The sequence below is a fragment of the Amblyomma mixtum genome, chromosome 8, assembly GCF_055824585.1.
Source record: "Amblyomma mixtum isolate Tamu chromosome 8, ASM5582458v1, whole genome shotgun sequence".
In the NCBI taxonomy this organism is placed as follows: Eukaryota; Metazoa; Arthropoda; class Arachnida; order Ixodida; family Ixodidae; genus Amblyomma; species Amblyomma mixtum.
In genome coordinates, this window is record NC_143019.1 from 136,585,494 (window position 1) to 136,613,084 (window position 27,591).

The 27,591-nt window shown below is 47.3% G+C and overlaps 1 protein-coding gene and 1 non-coding gene across 2 annotated transcripts; both read left to right on the plus strand.

The window, feature by feature from the left end:
- Window positions 1-112: 112 nt before the first annotated feature.
- Window positions 113-27,580, plus strand: LOC149334573 (heat shock protein 75 kDa, mitochondrial-like). Its single transcript, XM_089555173.1, has 7 exons — window positions 113-476; window positions 2,483-2,773; window positions 13,028-13,414; window positions 20,820-21,035; window positions 24,497-24,760; window positions 25,964-26,344; window positions 27,088-27,580. Exons 1-7 carry the CDS (start codon window positions 267-269, stop codon window positions 27,412-27,414), a joined length of 2,076 nt encoding a protein of 691 aa, XP_089411299.1. The 5' UTR covers window positions 113-266; the 3' UTR covers window positions 27,415-27,580.
- On the plus strand, window positions 16,790-16,863 carry TRNAT-GGU (transfer RNA threonine (anticodon GGU)). Its single transcript has one exon. It is a non-coding gene; the product is annotated as a tRNA-Thr (tRNA).
- Window positions 27,581-27,591: the final 11 nt, after the last annotated feature.

The following is a 27,591-nucleotide window of genomic DNA, read 5'->3' on the forward strand; positions in this document are numbered from 1 at the left end:
ACGTTGCTATGTCAAGGTTAAGAAAGAAAAAACAAAGAAACATATCGCAAATCCATAGGCGTTAGGTGTCCCTGACGCACAACACACTTCGGAGCAACCCGCTCGAGCGCACTAGACAAGTCTCTCTATGTGGCTTCTACCTTGTAGCTATTTCATTACCACGTGCTCGACGCACTGCGCTGCTCGCTGCCGGCACCCGCAACCAGCGGTGGCGAGTGGTTTCTGCCGGCGATTAGAGTTCTTTCGGTCGTCGTAGACCCGCTGGGATGGCCGGCCGCGTGCTGTGTTCGCGTGCGCTTCAAGCGGCGGCCGGACGCTGGCCCGTCGGAGCCCGGCCGGCACGGCGGATGCTCGGCAGCGCGCCTCTGCTGCGGCGCCCCTTGGCTCGGCCGATGGGCAGGCGAAGCGCCGTGTGTGCTGCGCGACCGTACCCCACGCAGCCGGAGTCCAAGGAAGACCTGCACACCATCATCAAGGCAAGGGGTCCTCGGAGCAGTGCGTTCGATGCTCTGCAGTGAAACGCGTACAGAGAAAATCGCTAAGTCAAGGAAAAACTACGATGCCGACGACTTTTCGAGCGAACGAGCTGTGTACGCTTTCGCGTAATACAGCTGGATTAAAAAGTTGGCTGTGCTAGCTAGAGGGCATAGCTTTCCTGGCTCCCTACAAATGTTTCCAAGGGCTCAGTTGCTTGATGAGGCATTTCCTTATGCAGGAGCCTAACTGCTGTTTTTGTGTGCTCATTTCTTCAACCTACAGCTTTACTTTAATGCATGTAAATCAATGCACTGTACAGAATACTGTGTGGACACTTCATTAATCACAAGCCTGTAAATGTCTTTCCTAACACTGCATCATTTGTGCCAAAGTTGATTGTGCATGCGAATGACGACCTTTTTCAATCCTCAGGAAGGAAGCGCTCAAGTTTTTCTAAGTTCGCAATTCTCTCAATTTTTAGGGCTTTATTGTGTGGTTTATGAGATAATCGTTGGTACAACTGTCAGGACGTCTGGATAATTAACTGTCAGAAGATTGAAGCCTAAAATTGCATATCTGTTCTTAAAGTGTCAGACTAAACTATACTGAAGTGTTCTTTCTACAACGTGGCAATGGGCTGTTATTCAAGCAAAAGGATTTGTGTGAGGATGTGTGTTTGCCGTCGTGTGGTCATCAGTTGGTATTGACTGGGGATGTCTGACTTGTGTGACATCACGACACACTTGTTACGTCATTCAGTCCTTGGTGCCGTTTCATGCTTAAGGATGCGAGATTGAATCCAAGCTGCAGTGGCTGCATTTAGATGGGGGCAAATTGCAAAATCACCACGTGCTGTGCGATGTCATATGACGCATTAAAGAACTGCAGATAAGCAAAGTTTATGTGGAGCCTTCCACTATGACATCCCTCATAGCCTAGATTCAACACTGGAATGTTAAACTCTGGGTACTGCACCATCATACTTGAGAAAGTAAAACTGTACAAAAGGGACACATAGAAATGCTGTCTCTCTTTAAATTATTTTTCTTCCTGCCCTTTTCCACACTTTTATTTTCTTTGAAATGAACCAGCTAGCCTGGAAGTGTGCTTTACTAAACCATATATCCTGTAATGTTCATCCATGTCGTCCCCTGTCGAAGTTGCATTATAGGATGGGTATGAGTTTGCTGCCAAATGGCAAACAGGTGACAGAACAAGTGGGCTAATGTAATCTGTAACAAGCTGCACCTGGTAGAGATAAGCCTGGACATAGGGAAGTCATGTAAATACCAAGAATTGAAGTGATTGTAAGCTGCCTTCGCATTGGACATACGCACCTTACACGTAGCTTTGTATTCGTGAAACAAGAGAAGCCCCTTTATGAGCTGTCTGGTCACAATAAGCCGTATTTTGTTTTTATGCTCGGTGCTCAAGAAAGTAAGAAAGAAAGCATTGCACTTTGGGCAGGCCAGCTTGAATGATGGACCATTGATGTAGAGAGGCAAACAGGACACACCATTGAAGCTGGCTTACCTAAATGGAATTGCATCCACTAGCCTAGAAACATCCCATTTAGCAGTTCATTGATGATGATGTATATTACAACAAATACATTCCCTTCACCCAGACTCAATCTTGAGAGAAAAAAGTTTTAAGAGTTGTCAGGAGTTGTTAGGTTCTTTAAGGAAAGGAATGTGACAAACTACAATTTTAAAAACTAGTAGAACATTAGCATAACAATCAAGTTTTTCTAACCCTGTGTCCCAATGAGCACTGAACCTAACCTGGACGTCCTGGGGACGTTCAGGATGTCTTCAGGATTTCCAAGGGACGTTCAGTGCCCATTGGGTTTGTTACCTGACAGCCTCAGTCACTTACATGCCATAAAACCCTAGAGAACAACATAAAATCCAAACTTTGTGAGAGTGGTTATTTCTGCAGAGCATAACGACCTGTTGGCCGACACGCAGGCATTCACCTCTGTGCCTCCTTTGAAACCTTTCAGAATGCGGAGCGTGGCAGTGGGCCGAGTGAGACCCGTGAGTTTCAGGCGGAGACGCGCATGCTGCTGGACATAGTGGCCCGCTCCCTGTACTCGGAGAAAGAGGTGTTTGTGCGCGAACTGGTGTCCAATGCGAGCGACGCACTGGAGAAGCTGCGCTACCTGCGGCTGACCGAGGCCGAGGCGATGTCCGCGGGGTCGGCCGAGGCTCCCCTGGAGATCCACATTGGCACGGACAAGCTGGCCAACACCTTTACCATCCAGGACACGGGGGTCGGCATGACCCGCGAGGAGGTGCGTGTGAGCTCCTTGTGCCTTGAGTGGAGGTCTTATCATCATCATCATAATTTATTAACCCTTAAAGGTCCCGTTAGGGACATTGCATAAGGGTGGGAGGTGGTACAGGGGTGTCCAGCAGTCATAGATGGATATAAATATACAAGGAATATAGAAATACAGACAAATATAGAATAGAATAATAGGAAAAAAATATATATAAATATAGAATAAAGTATAGAACAAAATGGTAGAACAAGACAAAAAAAAAGAAGACAAGGGTAACCAATTCAAATAATCAAGTCATGACAGAGTGTGGCAGAAATATAAACAAAATCAGATTACAACTTTAGAAGTAGATCAGGCTGGTCAGTTTGCAGGGCTTGGAAGCTGGCATAAGGTGCAGGAAAATTATTTGTCGTTGAGATGGTCTGTTAGGAGCTGTCTGAATCTGGAAGAATTAGCCTCAATGACAGTGTGTTCGGGGAGGTTATTCCAGCTTTCTATCGCACTGGGAAGGAAGGATTTATTGAAAGAATTGGTGGAGCCGTGCAAACGCTGTATGCTTAGGGAGTTAAATAACGACAGGATGATCGTACCGGGGCTCGTAGAAGGTTTTCTCGAAGTGCTGGAAAGTTGAAGTAGAGTTTGTGAAAAAGTGTCTCCCAAAGCACTGTAGGCAGCTTTCTGTGGTTCTTTCACTGCGTGAACAACCATCATTCGGGAACTGCCTGTGTGAACAGGGGACCATTGTGGTGGCTCAGGTGGTGTTGGCGTTCATTTATTTATTTATTTTATAGAATACTGCAGACCCTAAGATGGGTCCAAGCAGGAGGAGCAAAAATACTTAAAAAGAAGCGCAGCAAATTACATAGCAGAAAACTGACATATGAGTAATAGAACATAGTAAAGAACAAGGGAAAACAACTCAGCAATTAACAATAATAAATTTTGTTGATGGCATCAATGCTGTTTAAAACTTCAGGCGGGAGTTCATTCCATTGAGTTGTTGTGTGAGGAAAAAATGAGTATTTAAAAGCATTGATTCTGGCGATGTACGTGTAACGAGTTGGTGGACCGAGCAATGCCGAGAGGCGGACCGGCGCGGCGGTCGCCGTCAACGGCTAGGCTCGAAGAAACGGACGATGATGCACGCGCTCCACTGCGCAATGAACCACTGCTCCTAGAGCTGTGTCCTTTTTATTGCCTTGCTGCCTCGCAAGTTCTAAACCGTCGGCACCGGGTGGCGCCACAACACAAACATGAAAACGAAACTGTAACAGTCCTCCCCCATTAGTTTGTTCAAGAAGAGAAGAACATTATGGAGAGTAGCGCTGCACTGGCTTGCGGCTTCTCGTGCTTCTTCGCAACTGAGGCGTGCTGCACGCTGACTTGGGAGAGTTCTTAGCAGTCTCTTCTGTACCACCAGTCACGTTCACAGTTGTCTCTTCTGTGCCACTAGTACCACTCACGGTGAGGTCAGAGTCCACAGAAACAGCCAAGCTGGTGTCACACTCTGTTGATGGGTGGCTGGAAACGCCCTGTGTTCCAGTAGGTTCAGGCCTCCATAGTTCAGTGGTAGGCTCAACGATTTCTTCGACTTGAGGACGTAGGTGGTCGCCGTGCCTATGCCAGAGAGTACCGTCACTGAGACAGACTGTAGCTGCTGACTGACCTGTAGTGCTCGTGACACGTGCGGGTACCCACGGTGGTCCTCGACGAAAGTTCTTTGCGAGTACGTTGTCTCCCACATTCGGCAATGGAGAAGAACGACACCCTTTATCGGCCTGTAGTTTCTGCTTCAACTGTCTCAGCAGCACTGAAGTGTGTAGATTTGGGCGAAGAACATCCAAAGGTGTCTTGAACATCCTTCCCATGAGCATTTCACACGGTGCTCTGCCTGTGACTTCATGTGGCGTGGTTCTGTAGTGAAATAAAAACCGCGAAATCTGGGTTTGGAAAGATCCAGATCCACTCTTCTTGATCTTGTTCTTGACAGTCTGTACGACGCGCTCTGCCGCACCATTCGAAGCTGGATGGTAGGGAGGCACAAGCATGCGACGTATTCCATTACGTGTCAAGAATTCCAAGTACTGTTCACTTGCAAAGGCAGGCCCGTTGTCGGAAACTATGAGATCCGGCAGTCCATGCTGCGCAAATGTTGTTCGCAAAGCATTGATAACAGCATCCGCTGATGTTGACGTCACTGGAAAAACTTCAACCCACTTTGAATAGGCGTCAACAATGACCAGGAATGTATGACCCATGAATGGGCCCCCAAAGTCAACGTGAAGTCTTGACCAGGGCCTCTGTGGAAACGGCCATGGCGTGTGCTGAATGCGTTGCGGTGCACGCAGGTAAGCTTGGCAGGTTTCACAGCTCTTTACACTCTTAGTGATGTCTCCATCAATTCCCGGCCACCAGATGTGGCTTCTGGCAATTGCCTTGCTTTTCTCAATGCCAGGATGCCCTGCATGAAGTATCATTAGGATTTTGGCTTGCAAAGATTTTGGGATAACAACTCGGGAACCCCACAGCAAGCAACCTTCGTGGAGGCTGAGTTCGCTGCTCCTTGCTGTGAATGGATTTCCTTCTGGTCCTGCTGGAAGTTTTTCACCTCGCAGGACAGCAAGAGCTACGTGGCTCAGGAATGGATCCTTTTTTGTAGCTTGTGCCACAATGGCAGGTGACAACAGTCCTGGGTATGCTTGTTCAAGCATGAACATTTCAGCAGGTGCAGGTAGATCCACGTTGTTTGCAGGCAACGGCAACCTACTGAGAGCATCCGCATGACCTAAGTCCAGACCAGGCTTGTACACAAGCTTGTACTTGTATGCAGAAAGTTTCAATGCCCATCTGACTAGTCGTGGTGATGCTTGCACTGGAATGGGTTTGTCATCATTCAGTAATCCTAGTAGAGGCTTGTGATCCGTATAAGCAGTGAAATGATTGCCCCACAAGTACTGGTGGAACTTTTCCACACCAAATACAAAGGCTAATGCCTCTTTGTCGAGTTGGCTGTAGTTTTGCTCTGCACGAGACAAACATCTGGAGGCAAAAGCAATGGGCAGTTCTCGACCATCAGATTCTCTGTGTGCCAAAACTGCGCCGATCCCATACGGTGAGGCATCGCAGCTGAGGCACAGTGGCTTCCCTGGGTCGAAATGTACTAGGACTGGGGCGGATGTTATTAACTGCTTCACTACATTGAATGCATTTTCTTGCTCTTTTCCCCACACCCATTTCTTCTCGTTCATGAGAAGTAAATGCAAAGGGCGGAGGCGTCCGGAAAGGTTTGGTAGAAAACGCCTGTAGAAGTTCACAAGTCCCAAAAAACTTTGAAGCTCCTTGACGCCCCGGGGTGCAGGTGCATGAAGGATGGCAGATACCTTGCTCAAACTTGGAGACAGGCCTTGTTTGCTTATGATGTGCCCGAGGTATTCAACTTGTCGGACGAAAAAATGACACTTGTCGAACTTCAACTTAAGTCCAACATCACGAAGTCTAGATAGGACAGCACTGAGGTTGCGAAGATGCTCCGAGTCATTCGAGCCAGTGACAAGGATGTCATCGAAATATACTGCAACATGTGGCAGCCCTCGGAAAAGGTTCTCCATCTCCCTTTGGAACAAGGCTGGTGCTGATGACACGCCAAAAGGAAGACGTGTATACTGGAATAATCCCATGTGTGTGGAGATTGTGACATACTTTCTAGATTCTTTGTCAAGAACTATTTGCTGGTAGGCGTCCCTCAAATCCAGCTTCGTGAACTTCTCACCTCCTGACAGCATGGCCCACAGGTCCTCAATTCTTGGAATTGGATACTTTTCCATCACAGCCACTGGATTAATGGTAATCTTGAAATCTCCGCAAATCCTGACACGTCCATCCTTCTTGGCCACTGGAACAATTGGTGCAGCCCAAGCTGAAGAAGTGACTGGCTCCAGGATGCCTTCTCTCTGTAGGCGCTGAAGCTCTTGTGACACCCCATCCTTCAGGGCAAAGGGCAGTGGCCGTGGCTTGAAAAACTTTGGTACAGCATCTTGTGGAACATGGATTGTGGCTTCTGGACCCTTGAAAGTTCCCAGGCTCTGTTCAAACACCTCAGGAAACGCTTGAAGAAGGTCCTCAACATTAGAAACAGCATGAACGTCTGCTTCCACGCGAGCAATCTCAATGCCCAGTGCTCGAATCCAGTTCCGGCCCAGAAGTGTAGGTGAACGTTCTCCAGTCAGGAATAAAGGTAGCACTGCTTTTCTGTCACGAAACTGCACTGTGACATCCGCTCTACCTTGAACTTGTGTGAGCTCACCCGAGTAGCTTCGCAGGAGTACAGCAGACGGCATGACAGGTACTGACGGTAGCAGCTCCTGAAGACGATTTTTTTCCATGACAGAAACGCTCGCACCGGTGTCCAGCTCCATACAGAGCGGTTTACCGCAAACGCTGACTGTTACGGTGAAGGGTGGTGACGGCGCGACGGTGTCGACTGGCCACATGTCAAACACGTCGGCAGAAACGTCGTTGTCAACAGTGTTGACTGGATGAGTTCCACACGAAGTTTTGCGAGCCGGAGGCGCGGACGCATTTGGCTTTGTGAATTTTCCCTTCCGTGACGAAGCGTGCTTTTTCTTCGAGTTGCACACTCGAGCAATGTGTCCCTGCTTCCTGCAGTAATTGCACGAACTACTGATGTGCTTGCACACGGACGCGAGGTGTTCATCCCCACAGCGGTAGCATGTGACACGCCCCTTTGATGCCGCGACTTGATAAGTGGAAAGCGCGCTTCGGCTTGAGCTCGCTATCTCGCCGGCATCTTTCTTCGCAGCTTCCATGGCAAGTGCAGATTGTACAGCGTCTTCATACGTAAGGTCTGCTTTCTCGAGCAGCCTCGTCTGCACGGCTGTGTCGTTGATGCCGCACACGATGCGGTCCCTCAACATGTTGCTAAGCTCAGTTCCGAAGTTGCAATGTTCAGAGAGGCTTTTGAGCGACGCCACAAAGTTACTGACTGACTCGCCCTCCGCGCGAACACGCGTGTTGAACCTGAAACGCTGCGCTACAGCAGATGGCTTGGGGCAGTAATGGTCACCAAGAACAGAAAGAATTTCTTGCAAGGTTTTGTCTTGCGGTTGGGCGGGCTTCACGAGATCCCGCAAGAGAGCATACGTTTTCTGTCCACAACAACTAAAGAAGACTGACTTCTGTTTTGCTTCTGCGATGTCATTCGCGATGAAAAAAGCTTTAAGGCGATCAACGTAGCAAGGCCACGCATCTCCCCCTCCTCCGTCGAACGCTTCGAGGTTGCCGAACATTGGCATGACGGAATTCTTGCGCGTTGAACTCGTCAGAACAACGAAGAACTCACGTGCGCAGAAGGGGCGTAGGAAAGACGAACTTGAACTTGAATTTTTCTCCTCGTCGCCACTTGTAACGAGTTGGTGGACCGAGCAATGCCGAGAGGCGGACCGGCGCGGCGGTCGCCGTCAACGGCTAGGCTCGAAGAAACGGACGATGATGCACGCGCTCCACTGCGCAATGAACCACTGCTCCTAGAGCTGTGTCCTTTTTATTGCCTTGCTGCCTCGCAAGTTCTAAACCGTCGGCACCGGGTGGCGCCACAACACAAACATGAAAACGAAACTGTAACAGTACGGTGTTGTGATTCCATGTGATGACGTCGTGTTAGTTGCGTTGTGACCGGTTCAAGAAATAAATCAGGGCTCATGGAGAGTTTATTTTTGAGTAGGAAAAGAAGTTTCAATCTTTGAATTTTTCTTCGTGTTTGCAATGTGTGTATGTTGTTTTGTGCCATAAGAGTGGTTGCTGCTGATCCCAATGTCCCAAGCTCAATCTCGGCTGCGGTGGCCATATTTCGATGTAAGTGAAATACAAAAATACCTGTGTACTGCGTGACATCAGTGCTTGTTAAATTAACCCAGAGCCCTCCACTACAGCATTCCTTATGGTTAAACAAGGGCATCGGTGGGCGAAAGTGTGATGAAGGATGCAGTAATGATTAAAGTAATGGGGATAGGTTAGCTGATTTTATGAAGTCCAGTAGTGAGCGATGGGATGGTTCCCGTGTCGAGGCAGTATATGTAGCAGGGTTGTGCAGGGAAACACCCACTGCCTTCAGGTGCCGGATCCTTACGTTAAACCCCACATTGCCTAGTTGTTGTTTAGTGTGAATAGGGTGAAGAATACAGTGTTTCATGCAGCTGCTGTACAATGTGAGCTGATATTTAAATTTCACGCAATAATTCTTACGCTGTTGCGGTAGGCTCTTTTTATAAAAAAAAAAAAAACTGATGGGGCTTCGCATGTAAGTTCAGCACATCAGAAATTCAACTCGGCATTAGTGAACCAGTTGTCAGGTTTTACTGGAGCATGTAGGTACGAATTACCAAACAGGGAATGATGCAACCAAAATTGAAGGCGTATTTACAAGAAAACATTTGGGAACCGTGTTAAAGGAGAAATATTTTCAGATATCTTGCACAACATGTGCAGGCTACCATCCAGCTGTTGTTGTGGGTTTCAGCCTTTTCTGAGAAGTGCACTTTCTACATGCGAGAGAATGTCTTCCTACTTTGTCGAAGACTGCTAACGATGTTCCGGTAAACCTGTTATAGTGGCGCAGCTGAACAAATGGTGCTCAGGCACGTGTCACGTGTAAAGCCGCCCTGAACTCACAGTTGCAAGCCCAGGCTTGAACAATCTCTGCACGCACAAGTACATTTGGTAGGGTAATGGTAATTCATGTAGCACAGCAAGACTTCATTCTAACCGGTCTTCAGTGAGTTAGGCTTCTTGTTAACCAAGTTTGCAAGCAGCAAAACCAAGGCCCTGAAAAAATTTAGCCTATTAGGGAACTCAGCTCGGCAGGGTTTGTCCTAAACTGAATCTTCTTTTTTATAACTGAGGTTTGGACAAAGGTTGACTGAGGTTTGGCTTGCTGCTGTCTCCATTAGAAGTACACTGAAGAGAGATATTAATGGACACAAGTAAGTCAAGCTAAAGTGGTAAATTACCCTTTGCAAACAATACCAGCATCCTTCTTTACGAAAAGACGACTGCATTGCTCAGAAAATCGCCAAGTTCCTTATTTGCCCCATCTACATTCCCGTGCAGTGGTTGGAGGTTAGCACTGTGCCATCTTCAGGATGTGGACAAACAAAAATTAAATCACTTTTCCTACCAATTACAATGTCATTTTGTTAATGGGGTTCATCAGAGATGGCGCCAGCATACTGTTGCAAGCATATATCATTAATATCGTAGACCGCCCAACCTGAACTTGTATTTTTACTGCTGGAACTCAATCTACATGTTCCGAGCGTTCTTGGAAACTTCGAAATATTGCCCTGTGCGGCCGATTTCCCTGATTTAAATCTGATTAACGTCGGGCTCTTGCCTTTTTTTAATTCCCCGAAAGCGGTGGGAGGAGCCGACCAACCTTCCACTCAGTCTCGCGGCGGCTTGCCGCTCTGCCATCGGCGGAGTGATACGTAGTGATCGGAGAAAGCAAAGAGTCCACGTGTATTTTATTTGTGCGGGCCTAATTTGCAGCGATGTAGTCTGTGACTAGACCTGTTTATTCACTGAAATCTAAAAGAAACAAAATGAAAGCGAAAGCAATGTCGCCACGCAACTGCCTGAAAGGCACTCCGTGCATTGGTCGACTCCTCCCACCGTATGTGGGTAATTAAAAAAAAAAAGCGTTTGGGACGTTAACTTGATTTAATTAGGGAAATTGGCCGCACAGGGCAATAGTTCGAAGTTTCTGAGAACGCTCGGAACGTGTAGATCGAGTTCCCACGGCAAAAAGACAAGTTCAGACTCCTCTTCAGTGCACCTTTAAGCTGTTGTCTTGTTATGACATGGCACTTACCATTTGAAAAAAGTGCAGATTTGCCCGTAATACTTGTGCTTTGCATGCGGTTCCAAAGTTGCTGGACATCATGGCTTCACGCAGTCCAACTGGGCACATTGTAAAAAGAGCGATGGTTCACGTTCTCGCATCTCAGCGGCACTCAGGTTTCCTCCTGTCTGTGTGGCACTTGGCGATGGCTCTGGATCTTGATGTGTCGTGTAATATAGCCATTCATCGCTCCAGGAATGTTATGACTTCATGGCTTTGGCTGTTTGTCCTGCTCTCATTGTGCGTGCAATTCTTGCTGTACACTTTGCTCTGCCTCGGAAATCTCTGGCCAGGCAGCTTCGCCAGTGGCCAACAATGCAGCAACTCGCAGTCCACTTTCAGGAAAACATTTTATAAATATGAACACACTTGAGAAATGCAGGATGACCTACATAAAGAAATGTGGATAAGATGGTGTGAAACGGGCACTTCTTCACTTTTTTTTAATTGCGCACTGTTTATCGCTTCTTTATGGCTTTTTCATGTTTTGTTTTGTATTGCACTTTTACTTGCACATTGGTAGTGCGCAAGTATAGCACACTTATGCTTGCCCTTTTGTCCTCTACCTAGCCTACAAATAACTAAGCCATGCATATTTCGCTCTTTGCCACAGTACCCGAGTATCCTCAAACATACTTTCGCCTTTCCTGGTGAAAACCTGCGTTGTTTTCACTTCTGCGGAGTAGCATGTTCAGAAATCACTGATTAGTGAGGAACGACTGCTGCTTCTATCCAGCGAAAGGCTGTACCGAAACCCCACACAGCAAGAGCTCCAGAAAACTTATTCGCTCCAGACAAATACTTCGAAATTTCGAGTAGCAAACATTCGCATCCAATCGAATATCGAATGCTTTGGTATTCGATTTAATATTTGCACATGCCTAGCATTTACCCTTGCATGACTGGTGTGTGTGTTGAACGCGAGACTTTCGTCATCCTTTCATTACGGCATTCAATTCTGTTGTGGAGAAAATGTTTTGTCCATTTTTAAAAACAAGTTCTCTAAACACAGCTTACGTATGCACAGAGGGGAAGAACTGAAGGGGTCATGCACATGCAGAGACTTCTGGTTTAGAAGAACTTCTATTTGGGCTAGATGGTTCATTGCACTCAGGAAAGGAAAAACAGTAGCGCCGAAAAAGCACACACAGCTGAAGAACGACATAGGACAAGTGTGCGTGCGCGTGTGCACGCGCGTGAAATTGAGAAACGCTCATTTAGGTAAACATTTATTGGGGGTCGACGTTTCGGACCGAGCCTGTCCTTTTTCAAGACTGAAGTTACATGGTTCTTGCTTCTCATCTTAAGGATGCTCCATCTGTACAGGTGTTCAACACATGAACCAAAACAAGCAGATGATGCGGGAGGGAAAAACGGCTCAAGGAAAAGAAAAAAAAAAGAAAAAGAAAACAAAATACACAAACGGAACAGGGAGGGTAAATGTCATCGCCCACCACCCACGTCTGCGATTGCGGGGAGCAAAGACGAAGAAGAAAAAAAAAGGGGAAAAAAAAGTGGGAGGGAAAAATAACAGCAGCAAGTAAAGTGTATGGAAACAGACAGTGGCCGAAGCACAAAATAGATTTGATATGCGCTCACGTGTTGTCCACTTAATTGAGTAGTGTTTCAGTGAACACTTTCAAATATTTTCACATATAGGCTTTTAGGGTAAAATTATGGCTTTTGCGGCATGGCATTGCCAAGCCTGGCGCACACCAGAAAACCAGTGAATCTTCTTAACTAGTAAGCTGGTTAACTATAATTTCTAATTAACTTTTTAACTGTTAGAGTTAGGCGCCTGGTTGTAATTAGAGATCTGTAGCCGATGGTTCGGAATGCCTACATCAATTTTTATAATTTCAAAACCGTTAATAGCTTTGGCGCTGTGGCTCTACAAAATTTGGCTTTTTCGACTAGTTACGTGCACTGGAGAGGTTGCTTTTCCTGCAAGCTTTCAAAAGCGCATGTATTTTCGCACGATGCAGCCAAACTTTGTCGAGCCACAGCGGTGAGGGTAACTATGTTTTCAATATTCTAAAAACTGATTTGGCTATTACTAACGACCAGCTACAAATCTCTAATTATAACTAGGCACCTAACTCCACTAGTTAAAAAGTTAATTATTAAAAATTAGTTAACCAACTTACTACCTTAGACAATTCACCGGTTTTCTTGTGTCCGCCAGCACTGGTAATACTATGCTGCAAAAGCCATATTTTTACTCCAAAAAGCCTATTTCTGAAAATTTTTGAAAGTGTTCACTGAAACACCCGGTATATACGAGTATATGTACTATATATTTCCCTGTTTCTGGCAGACTGACCGTTCTCTCTTACTGGGTGCTGCAGGTGGTGGAGAGCCTGGGCACCATAGCCCGGTCGGGCTCGAAGGAGTTCCTCCAGAAGCTGGCCGCCAACGACGGAGCAGTCGGCTCCATCATTGGCCAGTTTGGCGTCGGCTTCTACTCGGCCTTCATGGTGGCCGACCGGGTGGAGGTGTTCACGCAGTCGCGACGCGCGGGCGCCAAGGCCGTGCGCTGGAGCTCGGACGGGTCGGGCCAGTACGAGCTGTCCGAGGCCGAGGGAGTGCAGGAGGGGACCAAGATTGTGCTCACCCTCAAGCCGGACTGTGCGGACTTTGCGGACGCCGACTTTGTGCGCAAGGTGATCGAGAAGTACAGCAACTTCGTGGGCAGCCCCATCTACCTCAACGGGCAGCGGGCCAACACGCTGCAGGTAAGGGCTGGCACAATACGTCTGCATTGATGGGGTCGTTTGTCGCACCACTTGAGACACATCATCATCATCAGCCTGACTACGCCCACTGCAGGGCAAAGGCCTCTCCCCCCATGTCTCCCCAATTAACCCTGCCCTTCGCCAGTTGCGGCCACCGTATTCCCTCAAACTTAATCTCATCCGCCCACCTAACTTCCTTCCTCCCCCTGCTACGCTTGCCTTCTCTTGGAATCCACCAGCGGTTATCTTGCCGCCTTCGCATTGCATGCCCTGCCCAAGCCCACTTCTTCCTCGTGATTTCACCTAGGACGTCATGAACACGCGTTTGTTCCCTCACCCACTCTGCCTGCTTCCGATCTCTTAACGTTACACCTATCATTTTTCTTTCCATAGCTCGCTGCGTTGTCCTTAGCTTAAGCTGAACCCTCTTTGTTAGCCTCCACGTTTCTGCCCCATTGGTGAGTGCCGGTAGGATACAGCTGTTGCATACTTTTCCCTTGAGGGATGAGGGATTACCATGTTGGTAATACTATAGTAAGATACAACTTAAAAAAACAGCAGCTGCTAACACTGGACCGTGGTCCGTGGCGTCCTGTATTACTCCGCTGCCCAATCGCAACAATAAACGAAATCAGCTCTTTAATGTTTGACTACATCAAACAATCCATGTATTAAAATTGTAGAGCTCATAATTTTTTTCTTGTGATAAGCTGCTTGTTTAAGTAACAAGAAATGAATAATTAAGCAGCGGACTACTTTTTCATCGTGGAAGAATTCTGTGCACGGAGGCTCAGTTTGGGCGCATCTTCGCTGCAGGCTTAAGTTGTATCCTACTATAGTTCATTGGTTTTGGATAGTTGGTACATGTTTCTAATTTGTAAGTTTTAGCACAAATGCAGGGTCGTTATAACACACAACTCTGGTGCCACTCAGCTGTTCTCTGTCCCTCTCCTTTGTGTTGAAATTCTTAAATCCAGGACAGTGACAAGGTTGCTGAGCTGCGGCAGGATGTGAATGCAGTCTTAGCTTTTGGAGTGCATAAGGGTTAAAAAAAAAAAAATGAGCAGACTGGCTAGCATCAGCTCCTTAAATTTACCATATTTACTTGAATCTAGGGCAGAGTTAATTAGAGAAACATGGGAGAGACCTTTTACTGTGCAGTGGGCATAGTTGATGATGATTAGACCGGCGGCAATTCTAAGTCAACAGCCGAAAGTTGAAGGCGATATAAAACAAAAGAAACTTCCCTCGAATGTGCGACAGCCAGAAAAACAAAAACAATTGAGAACTATAGCAGGGATAGCACGCAAATGGCATTCATTGCCAAAAATCTGCTTCCGCTCACTTGTCATTGTTGACCTCCTTATCACTGTCCTCCTTGTGCGCTGTGCAATCTTCTGTGCCATCAAGTGCATTGGAAATGCTGCACTTTTGCAATGGAGCGTGCAACCAAGCCTTCCGGAATGTCGTCCCAGGTGGCCTCTTTGGGATTAGTTTGCGTGTGTCCCTGGCCCCATGCAGTGCCTCGCTCTGTTGCCAGCTTTGGCAACAAAACCAAGAGGAAGAAGTGGGGTTGGGCAGGCCATGTAATGCGAAGGCAAGATAACCGATGGTCCTCAACGGAGTGGATTCCAAGAGACGGCAGAAAGTTGGGTGGGCGGATGAGATTGAGAAGTTTGCGGGGATAGGGTGGCCACAACTGGCGAAGGACAGGGTTAGTTGGAGAGACATGGGAGAGGCCTTTGCCCTGCAGTGGGCGTAGTCAGACTGATGAGGATGATGATGATGAGAGGTGTTGGAGTTTTCGGTTTTTATCTTTTAAAAACTTGAAAACTCGGCGGACCATTTTTGAAGTTCGTTTCGAAATGCAACTTTCTATGTTTTTTTTTTTCAGTGAATTTTTTTTCCTGCGAATGAATTACTGACTTTTTTTGGTGTTTTCACTTGGCAATCCTGCGTGGTGAAAAGTAACTGAGAGTCTCTCCTGGCATTTTTGTCAACATGAAGACTTTGTTTACCTGTAATTAACGTATAAATGGTGGCACTTGTAGCTGTAGCTTGCACAAGGAATTGCTATGATCATTAAAGAAGTAATGCCAGTAAATGAGACGGCTGGCAGACACTAGCTGGCATGTTTTCGTCGGGTTGTCACATTGGTTTGAGCGAGACGACGGGGCATCACTTGTTCTGCGTGTTGATGACAGTGATGGAACGGCAGCTCAGTCACCATGGTAACCAGAACGTACTGTTTAGTGATGCCCATGCACATTTTGTTGTCAGAGTCCTACGTCGAGTTTATTAACCTACTTAACCACCAGCAAGGAGGTGGGGATTGCCAGTCTGCAGAGGCATGTAAGCTAGCGGGGCAGTGCCAAAAATTGCATAACTGCACTGCTTACACCACGACGCATTGCGTCCCTGACTTCCCTACTTTGTTAACTTTCAACTTCGACTGAGTGAGCTCATACTCAACAGCCAGCTGGGTATAACTTGCATGTCATGGATAACTTGCATGTCACGCATGTTTTTGGATTGAAACCGAATAGGACAAACTTAATTTGGCTTACATATATCGGTTTCTATCGGTCTAGACTGATAAGTCAGACCCCTAGTAGTAATGGTTATGGTGCTGTCTTCTGTTGGTGTTTTGTGGGAGTGCCACCTGTATGCATTTTTTTTTCGTTTTCACGTGTTGTCATTGTGTTTTATGAATACGACAACAAAATCCTTGAATGTAAGGCGACCTAAGAGTTCCATACCTTGTGTTCTTAAAGAAGCTGTCTGCCTAGATTTGAATAAATACGGTATTCAAAGAAAAAAAAAGCCTGTCCATGGCATGGCAGGACCAGCACAGCTGGGGCAGGGATCTTTTTTTTGGCAGGGACAGCTGCTGCGTGAAGAAGCTCAGTGTGGAAACTGGCAGCACATGCTAATGCTCAGCTCAACTTTACGTTTACATCTTATAGCTGCTTGCTGGAGATCTGGACATGTACTCTTACATTAATGAGGCAGTAGTTACTCATTGAAATCCACCCGAGCGCAGCCAAACGGCTACAAAGGAAAGCTATGCAGCTTTCTCAGAAACTTCGCAGTTAAATAAAAATTCGTCCTGGTCCGGGGTTCCAACCCAGGACCACCGCTGCACCGGAGCAGTCTCTCTACCAACTGAGCTAACCAGGACTGCAAGCTTATGGTAGGGCCAGAGCGAATTGATCAATAACTCAAAGTGGGAACAGTGCTGGTCAAATGTTTAGGGGAATCCCCCAAGGTGGAGTAGATTTGTAATAAGGGAGTAATTACTCATTGGCATCCACCCGAGCGCAGCCATACGGCTACAGAGGAAAGGTATACATAGCCATAGACATAAGCTTGCCATCCCGGTTAGCTCAGTTGGTAGAGCAACTGCTCTGGTCAAGCAGTGGTCCCGGGTTCAAACCCCGGACCAGGACGAATTTTTCTTTAACTACGAAGTTTCTGAGAAAGCTGTACAGCTTTCCTCTGTAGCCGTATGGCTGCGCTCGGGTGGATGTCAATGAGTAATTACTCCCCTATTACAAATCTACTCCACTTTTGAGGATTTCCCTAAACATTTGACCAACACTCTTACATTGTGCGTGGAATACATAAAAGACAGCATACCGAAGATATATATTTAAAATTATTTTTTCCAGTGTTCATGGCACACGTGGAAAGCAATAAACATGAGGTATATGGGCTTAGCCTCAAACATAATAACATTTGAAAGAACTTGTTGAACTCTGTGTTATTTGCCTGGATTGCATGCAGCATTTCTCTTAAGGGAGGATGAGGGGATCAACGGCAACTGTTCTATTTTTTGACTTAGACCGATGAAATTTGGCCGACTGGCTTAAAAAGCATCAAACAATCAGGTGTAAAGTTTCACAATGACTCCTCCAGTAGGTTCCCTTTTATCATTGTTATATGTTGTCCCAATGTTGCTTGCTTGCGGAAAGCCTAGCATGACAAAAAAAAAAAAAAACAGGCTACAGGTCTGTAAATGCTGTTAATATTTACTAAGAAGTGTGGTGTAAATCAAGACTCTGTTAAATTTTTTAAAAGTTTCTCAGCTTTTTTTTTTTTTTTTAAGGACACAATATGCACCTTCTTTTATTTCTAGAATGTATCGTGCTCTAATTATACCATGTAATAAAAACAAGTGAGCCTAAATGGTAATTTTGAGACTGTCTAGATGCAGACCACATTTCAGTGATTGCAACAAAACAAATGGGATAAAAATCCATGCACCCATTGCTGTGCTACGCTTTCCATGAGGAAGGTATTAAGCTCAGAACAAACTTTTGCAAAAACAAGCCTGAAAGTTCCAAGCTAGCACTCACTGTCTATGTGTAGATGCTGACAAATATGTTTATCTGGAGCGCTTAAAGTTTATTTTTGGGTTAAACATTTCAGTACAACATAGAAACAGTGTTGGAGATGCCAAAAAGTGTACTTTTCTGAAATTGACTTTTTTCGTGATTTTTGTGATCTGATCGCCACCTCCCCCCTTAATCAGAAGTTGGTAACCTGGGGCAGTACGCTCCTTGGGAGCTTGCACACATAGCTGAGCATTTGTTCCTGCCCTCAAGACATGCTGCTGTCTCCTTCTGGAATGGTCGCCAATCTTTGGTCTCTCTTCTGGCTCAGATCTCTGCACAGCAGTTGCTTCAGCTTGTGAAGTAGCCAGAATTGCGTAGATACATGTAGCAGTATTATAACTGTGGACTGCCACCAGATTTTGGGCAGTATCGAAGCAGCAGCGAAAAACCCAGCTTGAGGTAAGATGAAGTGGCAGCAGCGTTTTCATGGTGGAGCTCCCAGCTGCCACATTTCCACTTTTCTTTGTCGTGACGTATGTCAGGTGGCAACGACCTGCAGTTTACTGCCACTTATTTGATGTCCTGGAGGAACAAAGAAAGCTGCCAATACGGCCTTGCCATCCAGTCCTGTGGTGTGGATACCCTGACAACTTCTACTGTCCGGACACTGCGGCTGTAAACCGATGTTTCCTCTCGTGTTCCAACTTTCCGGCACAGTGGGACTCAACCAGGACAGAGAATTAGGGATGAGCATCTAGTGCATAAGAAATTTACCTTTTGGGTATCAAATGGAAAGGTTTGCAAGTAAATGCGCAGGAGCCTCTGTAGAATAGGTAGATTTTTTTTTCCGGATATTTTTTTTCTCTCCTGCCTGCCAAGTTTCATTCATATATATGCTCTCTCCCTTGTTGGCAACTGCGGACCTCAGTTAAAATGGCATGTTTCTGCAGTGCTGAAAGCTGTGCAAAATGCAGTGACATCAAACCCTATCCTATCGCATGCCCCACCGCGGTGGCCCAGTGGTTATGGCGCTGGCGCTCGGCTGCTGACCCGAAAGACGCGGGTTCGATCCCGGCCGCAGCGGCTGAATTTCGATGAAGACGAAATTCTAGCGGCCCGTGTGCTGTGCAATGTCAGTGCACGTTAAGGAACCCCAGGTGGTGGAAATTTCCAGAGCCCTCCACTACGGCGTCCCTCATAGCCTCAGTCGCTTTGGGACGTTAAACCCCATAAACCAACCAAACCAACCTATCCTATCGCATGTTGTGGAATTGTTGGCAGCTGGCGTTGTTTAAGTGTAGTGCTGTCATGAAATTTCCTGGTGTTGTGGCTTCTCAAAAGGGACAGAGAGCCAAGCATGGGCTGTGGCTGTTGCATGAAGGCATTGCTTTGAGCCTTTGAGCTGGCTTTCTTCACATGGCTATTCTGGGTGTGCCCCTGCTCTGCTGCTCTCTTCCACGCTGCGCCGGTTGAAAACAAACCGCCAGCTTCTACCACACGTGCACCGTTCGTGTTGGAGACAGGCTCAGGTGGCAGCCGCCAGTGCTGGAAGCACACACTGGCCACTTTGCATGTGTAATTGATTCCTCGTGAAACCAGATCACACCTGTGGCATTCATCTATCTGTGGCAGAATCTATCCAAAACAGGGCAGTGCGATTCATTTCACGAAACTATAACTACCGTTCAAGCGTCACTCAGATTAAAACCGATCTTCCTCTACTATCATTCAGCACGCACTGTGACATCGCTCTCCTAACACTATTTCACAAATATGTTCACTTCAGTAGAACTACTTCATTTCACCTCTATGCCTCGTCCCGCACGTCGAAAAGATTATATAATCAGTTCTGTTCCGCCAGGATATATGGTAATACATTCGCTTTTAATTCATCTGCACTACCACGAGCCATCAGATTATGGACTGATCTGCCAGACAACATCGCTTCCGCATCTAATCTAGAATCTTTCCATTCTCAACTCATCACACATTTCACTGAAACCACCATTTAGCACTGGTTTTTTAGCCCTATCATTGAGCCCTTTTTTTATATCAGATTTTTTGTTCTTTACTTTGCTGCTACTCTCGTGCCATTTGGACGTTTTCTTACTTATGTTTGCCTGCCATGTTTCTGTGTTTGCCTTAATCCCACTATTTTACTCATTGTTCCCACTTTCGGTGAGCACATTATCCTTTATTTTTGGGCTTTATTTTGTGTTGTGTATTGTTTTTTTTTTCTTTTCCTGTTGTTATTTCTGCGTCGTTTCTTCTTCTCTGCTAATTTGTTGATATATTGTTTATCATGATTGTATGTTTCCCTTTTTGGCTATTAATGCACTGTATTGATTTATCTTTTTTTTCTCGTGATCGTATGTTCCCCTTTTGTTTCCTTTGGTTATTAAGGCACTGTATTATATTTTTTTCGCCCCCCTTACACAATGCCCAATGGGCCTGTAAGGTAAGTAGAAAACCAGCGGAAAGGACGCGTTCACAAGGGGGAGAAGTACACTGGACAACGCTGAAGCACTACTGAAAATTCTTTATTTGGTGGATCGCCAACATCAGAACAGAGTGCACATGCACGAGAGCAACCACAAACGTTAACAAAGCTACAAACACAAAATTGATTAAGCGAGCGAAGATTGCATGGAACATAGAACATAGGTTGTCACATGCAATCTTCGATCGCTTACATTTCATGTTTGTTGTTTTCATAGCGTTTGTGGTTGCCCTCGCGCATGTGCACCCTGTCCTGATGTTGGCGATCCACCAAGTAAAGAATATCTCAGTTGCGTTTCCAGTGCTGTCCTGTGCACTTCTCCTCCTTGTGAACTCGTCCTTTCCGCTGGTTTTCCACTTACCATGCACCAACTGGCCCAACAAGCTACGCTTCTTCAATACTAGGCCTGTAAGGTATTTCAAATAAATAAATAAATAAATATGCCTCTTCTTTCAACAAGTTTCCCGTGTAGCTAACGATTCTTTGTGCGCTCCCCAGAGGGCGCCACATCTTGTGGAAAAGGCATAACCTGTGCCGTGACTGTGTGGACCTTCTTTCCCCTTGGCAGGCGCTGTGGCTTCTGGAGCCCCGGGACGTGACGCAGGCGCAGCACGATGAGTTCTACCGGTACCTGTCGGGGGCGTTTGACGTGCCCCGCTTCACGGTGCACTTCTGCACGGACGTGCCCCTCTCCATCCGCTGCCTGCTGTATGTGCCCGAGGGGAAGCCCGGCCTCTTCGACATGGGCCGCGAGGGCTCCGGCGTGGCCCTCTACTCGCGCAAGGTGGGTCGGACACACGAGGGCTGGACACAACGCTCTCATCAACAATGCAGCAACACCCTGTGGTGTTGTTGGTGGTGCCTTTTTATCTCCGGGTTTACAAGGTCGCATATCGGGATTGTTTGCTCAGCGACAACTACGATGAACTAACACGCTACCACATATCGCGGGCCTTTGCCAGGCACAAAAAAAAAAGAAAAACAGGAGCTGGTGATGCTGATGCCGATATGAATATCGAAAGCTCGCATCGGAGGAAAAAGTTGCGGGCGGAGTGGGTGAGAGAACAAACGCGGGTTAATAACATCCTAGTTGAGATCAAGAGGAAGAAGTCGGCTTGGGCAGGGCATGTAATGCGAAGGCAAGGTAACCGCTGGTCCTTATTAAGGGTAACGGAGTGGATTCCAAGACAAGGCAGACGCAGCAGGGGACGGCAGAAAGTTAGGTGGGCGGATGAGATTAAGAAATTTGCGGGGATACGGTGGCCACAACTGGCAAAGCACAGGGTTAATTGGAGACACATGGGAGAGGCCTTTGCCCTGCAGTGGGTGTAGTCAGGCTGATGATGATGATGATGCAGATTTGCATCATGGCCTCATACATCAGGCTCTTCCTGCCGTTAAAGCATGGGCCTAGTCAGCACACTCATGACAATGTCCTCAAAGTGGTTCATCCGAATAGGGTTTAGGGTGTGATATCAAAGGTCTTTCTGCTCTGCTGCCAGTGCAGCTTTTATCGATGTGGCTCAAAGGACGATCCATCTTCATCTCTCTTGCCCACCCTCCCTAATAAACCTCCATCATCTGCATGCTTGTGCAGCACATTGGTAGTCATTTACCGTATTTACTCGCATAATAGGCGCACTCACATAATAGGCACACCTGCAGTTTAGTCGGGAAAAATCGAATTTTGTTATTTCTGCGCATAATAGGCACACCCTGAACTTGGCACTGTGATCAGTACTGCATTTACGCAATTGAAAGCCGACACCTGCCCCCCAAATCTTTATTTTAACAAAGTTTTTACTAACTGAGTACTAGTGCTCACTAGTGCCGCTGCCGTCACAGCCACTGCGGACCCACAGCACGTACATCACGGGGAACAGCCACACAGAATTTTCAGGGATGCTCAGTTTACACCTCTGTTTGGAAAGCTTCCTTCCTGGCCGGAAACCTTCCAAACTTTGACCCACGAAAACCTTGGTGATAGGAGTCACATACAAAAATATAGGCACGCCGCAGTTGCAACTGCCGCATTTCTTGGTCACGTCGAATTTCCGGCCTGCCGCACACTTGCTGTTTTCGAGAGCAAACTCCCAGCTGTGTACCTACAGTAATCCCTCGTTATAACGAAGTCAGCAGGACGGCGAAAAAATTCTTTATAAGCGATAATTCAATATAAATGACCACTCGGAAAAAAGCTAAAACAGTCGAGATTTAATTGCGCCAAAACTGTGAGGAAGCTGGCGGATGGCGCCGCGGCGTCATCCGCCAGCTGTGGCCAGCTACGGCTCAAGGTCAGTCTCTGTGTCTCCTCGGAGCACCACCGCAGCGAAATCGCAAGTTCGTGGCCTATGTAGCTTTCGCTACAAAATTTGCTCCTAGCACAGTTGTTACTTCGTATTGGTCAGCGATCCTCAAAGATGATACAGTTTTCAAATTGCTTATACCAGAGTTTATTATCTATATCAAGAACAAGCTTTAGCTCATTTTTGTGATCCAGACGGGATCCAGGCTGATCGACAGGCCAGCAGGCTCGGCTTACTTCACGTTCGCACAAGAAAAATACAAAGTAGCCATGCTACCATAAAGTCTGCCTCCTAGATTCGAGCAACGACAGCATGCCTGTGCAAGAGTGGATCTTTCGGCAACCATGCCGCCTGCAGGAACGCCGAGTGACAAACTGCGCGCTGCTCCCTGACTGCCCTGGTCGCCGCTAAGCCTAGCCGGTTTAGCATCGATGCCGCAGCTGTTAGCGCTCCGGGACTGGACAGCACTCAAATAAAGGCGCTACACCTGGCACCCCTTTACTGTCATCCAGTCTCATAATAAAAGATACATTAGATTTCCGTGACGCCTTCAGCAACAGAGCTAGCAGACAGCAGGCAAACCGCATCAGGCAGGAGCAGCATCGAAGCAGCTATTGGATGAAATTTGCTTGTATCGCAGTCATCACCTCTACCTCCAGGGCTTGCTATGAACTTGAACAAACAATACTATTGCGTTTTCAGACGCCGGCGGCCGGCATCAAGGCTGGCAGGCCACGGCCAGTCTCTACGCGCGCGAGCGAGTGCATTGAGACCGGCCGCGGGCAGGCCGGCCCGGCTCAAAGGAGCGCGCCCTACGTCATGATGACACTGCCGCTCTCCGCGCTCGCGTTGGCTCCTGCTTCCCGTCATTGCGTTTGCCGCGGGCGGCCCGTTGTTGACATCTAGCAGGTTGGACACAGGCGGTGAGCTGCGCTTAGACGCTGCGACGCCATTCGCAACTTTGCGCCGCGGAGAATTGCGCTTGCTTTTCGCACATGCATCCGTGCCGTAACAACAAAATTCAGTGACCCTAACAAGCATTTAGACAACTTCATCACATGTGGTTCCTAGGCCTCAATCTGACTGCTCTTCCATCCTGTCCGTTCTTCCCCACGCCATCCTGCTCCTCGGATGTGTTGCAACTTACACTAGCGCCCTCCTACCGCACTGCCTGCAACCGTGTGTTGCAGCAGACATCTTTGCTGCCATCATCATCAGCCAGATTACGCCCACTGCAGGGTGAACGCCTCTCCCATGTCTCTCCAATCAACCCTGTCCTTAGCCAGTTGCAGCCACCGTGTTTCCACAAATTTCGTTACCTCATCCGCCCACCTAACTTTCTGCCGCCCCCTGCTACTCCTGCCTTCTCCTGGAATCCACTCCGTTACCCTTAAGGACCAGCGGTTATCTTGCCTTCGCATTGCATGCCCTGCCCAAGCCCACTTCTTCCTCTTGATTTCAACTAGGGTGTCATTAACTCGCGTTTGTTTCCTCACCCACTCCCTCCCACACCCTCACCCACTCCGCCCGCTTCCAATCTCTTAACGTTACTCCTATCATTTTCCTTTCCATAGCTTGCTGCGTTGTCCCGAACTTACGCTGAACCCTCCTTGTTAGCCTCCATGTTTCTGCTCCATATAGGCGAGTACCGGTAAGGTAGAACTGTCGCATACTTTTCTCTTGAGGGATATTGGTAAACTGCCATCCATGGTGTTTTTATTCTTCTAGTTATTTCCCTCTCATGATCCGGATCTGTGGTCACTACCTGCGCTAAATAGACGTATTCCCTTACTACTTCCAGCCCCTCGCTACCAATTGCGAACTGCTGTTCCCTTGTTAGGCTGTTGAACATTGCTTTGGTTTTCTGCATGTTAATTTTTAGCCCCACCGTTTCGCCACGCACTCCTAACAGTGCACTCGCCTGCTGCTGTGTGTTCAGGTGCTGATCAAGCCTCGGGCGGAGATCCTGCCCAAGTGGCTGCGCTTTGTCAGGGGTGTGGTGGAGAGTGAGGACATCCCGCTCAACCTGAGCCGGGAGCTGCTGCAGGACAGCGCCCTCATCCGCAAGATCCGCACGGTCATTGTGAGCCGGCTCATCCGCCACCTGGCCCGCAGTGCAGAGCGGGAGCCCGAGAGCTACGGCCGCTTCTACCGGGACTACGGCGTCTTCCTCAAGGAAGGCATCTTGGCCGCTCACGAGCAGGTAAGCTCTCCTCATGGGCGCTACTGCCACAGGATGGCAGCACTGGTCAGCCTACCCAATGCACACAGTCTGTATGGGCAGCCAGTGGTTTTTTTTTATTTAAGGCTGGTCTTAGAAAAGAAATTTTTGTTAATGAAGTCAAAATAGTGCATTCTTCAAGGAACTTGTGTTTTTGCACGCTGATTCCAAATGTGCAAATTTTATATGAAACAAGCTCTTGTGCACTTATAAACTAATATGTTATGTAACTTTTTGCCAAGAGCTTTCAATAAATTTTGCTGCAGGAAACTTGTTAGGATGCATGCCATTGTCTTATCTTGACATCAAACTCTGCAATAAGGGCAAAATTATTATGCTGCCTATCATAGAAGTTAAAACCGGAAAACTGATGATTTCAAAATCCTATAACTTGCTTTCTATAACAGGCAAGATGATAATTTAACCCTTACTGCATAGCTTGATGTCAAGAGAAACCAATGGCATGCAATGTAACAAGTTCCCTGCAGCACAATTTCTTTCAAACTCTTGGCAAAAGTTACCTAACATATTGCACAAGTGCACAAGGACTCAAGTGCATAAGTGCACAGCGATCAGTAGAAAACCAGTTGAGACTCTTTCACGATTGTGTTGGTCTTGTTTTGTCTTTTCGTGAAGTGTGTAGCACCATCAACTTGCCCTTGGCCCTTGGGGCCAAGTCCAAGGACATATATTGTGTGTGTCCCTGCTCAATCACACACAACACCCATGTGTTGTATCATCATCATTTATTTGAGCCTTAAAATAAGGGGGGAGTAGTAGTAGTACATTCAACATGACTCATATTGGTGGGGAGAAAAGAAAAAAAGGGAATCAATAAAAAAAACATGCAGACAAAGAAAGCATAAATAGAATTAAAGTCACGAAAGGGAAAATGAAACAATTTATACAGGAAGACATAATCATAATCTGAAGTAATAAAGCATGCATCGATTCAATGGGGTTAATTAAGTAAGCCTGGTGAGGAGACCAAATTGCTGATCATGTCGACTTTGAGAGAATGCATGTGCACTCGTCATGATGCATGATACAGCACAGTCCCTAGCTTCTCTGATGATGCATCGTAACACTGATGACGGTGAGTGATGATTAGTGGCACAGTCTAACACAGTGTACAACAAGCGTCCGCCAGTGCAGTCTTCTCAGGGGTGCACTATCTGGTTGCAGGCCGAGAAGGAGGAGATTGCGCAGCTGCTGCACTTCGAGTCGTCCCAGCAGCCGGTGGGCAGCACTGTGACCCTGACCGAGTACTGTGGCCGTATGAAGGAGGGCCAGCGGGACATCTACTACCTGGCCGCACCCAGCCGCCAGCTGGCCGAGGCCTCCCCCTACTTTGAGGCGGTGCGCTCGCGGGACGTGGAGGTGCTCTTCTGCCTGGAGCCGTACGACGAGCTGGTGCTGGCACAGCTGCGGCAGTTCGGCCGCAAGAACATCACCTCCGTCGAGAAGGAGATGCGCCGGGACGCCGAGGAGGCCCACGAGGAGCCCGAGGAGGTGCGCGGACTGGCCGAGTGGCTCAAGGCAGAGCTCGGACCCATGGTGCACAAGGTGGGTTGGGAGATGAGCCCCGTCTCTATGCAGCGGTGGCACACGTTCGCCATGATGTTCACTGCTGTTGCCGTAGTCGCATTTGTGATTGCCTGCCACTCCACGGAGACTACAGTTGACAACATAGCCGGCGTCCCTTTAAGGGAAAGTCTGGTCTTGAAAAAAAAAAATTTTATTAATGAAGTCACAGTTTAGAAGTTTTCTGGGCACATGTATTTTTGTGCACTGATTCTAGACATGTCATTTAATTTCATGTTAAACAATTCCTTGAGCACTTATGCAGTTTTTATGCAAGTATTTTGCAAAGAGTTTTGAAGAAAATTTGCTGCGGGAAACTCGTTGAAATGTATGCTATTGGGTTCTCTTGATGCCAAGGAATGCAGTAAGGGTAAAATTATCATCCTGTCTACCATAGAACTTGAGTTATAGGGTTTTTAAGTTGTCGCTTCAGAAACGAGAAGAAAAATGTGTATTCCTGTTTCTGAAATGGCAGCTTCAGTACCCTATAACTCATGTATGTGGTAGTTGTCTATACCCTTTTGCTCCAAGTCTACACTGGTGCATTCCTATGCTCGAGGGAATCGGGCTTGTGGAGAGGATGACGACAACATGAAACCAGGGGAACAAGGCCAATACAGCTTCCACACTGTAAAAGTCTTCGAGATTTTCTTTGTCGGTATTCCGCCTTTGTAGATTTCTAGTTGCAGCCAGCCGTGGTGCAGTGCATATCTGGGCTGGTGCAGGTCAAAGTGACTCGGCGACTGCAGAAGCACCCGTGCCTGGTGTCTGTTGAGGAGATGGCGGCTGCCCGGCATTTTGTGAAGACATCGCTCCAGAGCTTCTCGGAAGAAGAACGGTATCGGCTGCTTGAGCCCACACTGGAAATCAACCCCGACCATCCCATCATTGCAAAGCTGGCTGGGCTTCGCTCGTCCGAACCCGAGCTCGCCAAGAAACTTGCTCGGCAGATTTTCGGAAATGCCATGGTCACTGCAGGCCTTGTGGACGATCCCCGGAAGGTCACTTCAGAGCTCAACGACCTTCTCAGTGCCCTGCTGGAAAGACTCTGAGCTGGAGTAGCGTGCCTGGTTTGAGGGCCAAAGTGGGGGCAGTGGTGATGAAATGTGGCACTCACGGCTGGCCAGTGTAACATAAGTGTTCACTCATCATCGTTGCAAGAGGGCTGGTGTAATTAGTATTGCGCATAATTAAAAACAAAGAAGATTGTAAACTGAAGTGGTATGTGG

Excerpts from the sequence above, each read along its gene's own strand:
- LOC149334573 (XM_089555173.1), top strand. The coding sequence starts at position 267 with ATGGCCGGCCGCGTGCTGTGTTCGCGTGCGCTTCAAGCGGCGGCCGGA. Across the intron at positions 2,774-13,027 it reads TCGGCATGACCCGCGAGGAG|GTGGTGGAGAGCCTGGGCAC; the intron begins GTGCGTGTGAGC and ends TGGGTGCTGCAG. Across the intron at positions 13,415-20,819 it reads AGCGGGCCAACACGCTGCAG|GCGCTGTGGCTTCTGGAGCC; the intron begins GTAAGGGCTGGC and ends TCCCCTTGGCAG.